The 2198-nt window shown below is 43.9% G+C and overlaps 1 protein-coding gene across 1 annotated transcript; it reads right to left on the bottom strand.

Moving 5' to 3' along the window:
• Window positions 1–673: 673 nt before the first annotated feature.
• On the bottom strand, window positions 674–1624 carry LOC128845959 (olfactory receptor 11A1-like). Its single transcript, XM_054045055.1, has one exon. It carries the CDS (start codon window positions 1622–1624, stop codon window positions 674–676), a length of 951 nt encoding a protein of 316 aa, XP_053901030.1.
• Window positions 1625–2198: the final 574 nt, after the last annotated feature.

The following is a 2198-nucleotide window of genomic DNA, read 5'->3' as shown; positions in this document are numbered from 1 at the left end:
AGGCGGGGAGTCGCTTACTTTAGCCAAGACCAGATGCTGACATGAGAAGTGTGTCCTAAGCCATGCTTCTCAAAAAGATCGGCACCTAAATCTGGGCTGCAGGGAGGTGTCTTTCTCCACTGGCGATCTACGAACTAGAGACACAAAACAGATAGTGGGGGAGGAGCTCTCCTTTATAACTTGTAGCCCCTGTGGCTAGGGAACTCACCTGAGGTGTAGGAGGAGACCCTGGTTAAATTCCCCTTCCCCTGTGCGTATGCCCAGAGACAGAAAGTTAGGTTCCTAGGGACTTACAGCAAATAGTTCGGGGTCTAGTGAATTGAGGGTTAAGCGGAAGTTAAGTGTGTGGGAGGGTGGGGGGGTTGTGGATCACAGCAGTGCCTAAATCTGGGGTTTAGGTGTTTAAGTCTCTTGATGAGTCTGGCCTTTGGTGACTGTCCCAGAAATTGTGAAAACCTCTAAGCACATCTGTTACTTCAAGTAAATCAGTAGGTGCTGTTTTCTTTCCCTTCAACTCTCCTTTCTACACACAGGTTTAGATAACCCTTATCACCTGTCACCCACTCTGAGCAAGTTACAACGCACACCTCTGACAAAGAGATGGGCCAGATTCTGCTTTTCTGGTGGTGAGGCTGAGATCACATGCTCTCCATGTCATTTCACCTTCAGTCCATTAATTCATGAAAGCCACACATTTCCCGACAGCTTTTCTCAAGGCCAACTTGACGCCTTTGTTTCTCAGGGTGTAGATCAGGGGATTAAGCAGGGGTGTCAGGACTGTGTAGCAAAGGGAGAACACTTTGTTCAGCTCCTGCAGCATCTCAGTTTTTGGTAAGATATAGACAATCATCAGGGTCCCGTAGAAAATGGTCACCACAATGAGGTGAGAGGAGCAGATGGAAAAGGCCTTTTGCTTCCCAGCAGTAGAAGGGATTCTCAGGATGGCAATTATGATATAAACATAGGATGTCATGGTCAACAGAAATGGAGGTAAAGTGAATAAGACGGAGCCCCAAAAGGTCACAAGTTCCATCTTATGGGTTTCACTGCAGGACAGTTTTATCATTGGGGTGAGATCACAAAAGAAATGGTCAATTTCATTAGGGCCGCAGAAAATTAACTGTGACATTAAAAATATGACAATGATAACAGCCAAAAATGCACTTATCCAAGATCCAGCTGCTAGCTGGAAGCAGAACCTGTTATTCATATGGGTTCCATAGTGCAGTGGTTTGCATATTGCTAAATACCGATCATAAGACATCGCAGCCAGGAGGTAACATTCTGTGTCAACTAGAGAACCAAAGAAATATAATTGTACAAGGCAACCAGTAACAGAAATGGTTCTGTCCCCAGTCAGGAGACTGGTCAGCATCCTGGGCAGGATGGTGGAGGTGTAGCAGGTCTCCAAGCAGGACAAATTCCCCAGGAAGAAGTACATGGGGGTGTGAAGATGCTGATCAGACACAACTAGTACCATGATGAGGATGTTCCCGGCCATGGTCACAATGTAGATCACTAAGAACAGCAGGAAGAGAAAAATCTGAAGTTCAGGATGATTCCCAAATCCCAGGAGGATGAATTCTGTGATGGACGTTTGATTTTCCCATTCTGTGTTTGCCATGGGTTGCACCTAAGAGTCACAGAACAAATCAGAATAGAATTTGTAGATCACGTTTTATTTCAATACATATCATTCTAGAAATATTCAAAACTTCACTGCCAGGGAAGTGAGTTGCCTCAGTTTGGAGTACATTTTTCATATTCTGGTGCCCTATTTCAAACAAAACGAAATCAGAGAGGTTCCTTCTCTAATCAAAGACCTGACTGGTGCTATGGATGTTTAAAAGATCTGCTTTTATATTCTACCTCCTGAGATGAGAAATGTCCCTCTTTGGCTAGGTTTCCAGTACAGTGTAGACATACCCATAGCAACTAACCCAGGGTTTGTTAATTCCATGATTTTCAAGGCACCTAAACATTAGATGTTGCAACGGTGATAGTTGTAATTCCCAAGTCCCTTTATGGATCAGGGCCTAAGGGTCAGATTTGTAAAGGGAATTTGGATGCTTAATGGGATTTTGAAAAGCATTTAGGTGTCTATTTCCCCTTGACTTTAATGAATTTTAGGCCCCTAGGTTATTTTGAAAACCCACTCAGCAACTGAATACTTTTACAAATCTGTCCCTAAATGCCTA

This window comes from Malaclemys terrapin, chromosome 12 (assembly GCF_027887155.1).
Source record: "Malaclemys terrapin pileata isolate rMalTer1 chromosome 12, rMalTer1.hap1, whole genome shotgun sequence".
Lineage (NCBI taxonomy): Eukaryota > Metazoa > Chordata > Testudines > Emydidae > Malaclemys > Malaclemys terrapin.
The sequence above is the reverse complement of the archived record's forward strand: the minus strand, read 5'-3'. Positions and strand labels throughout refer to the sequence as shown.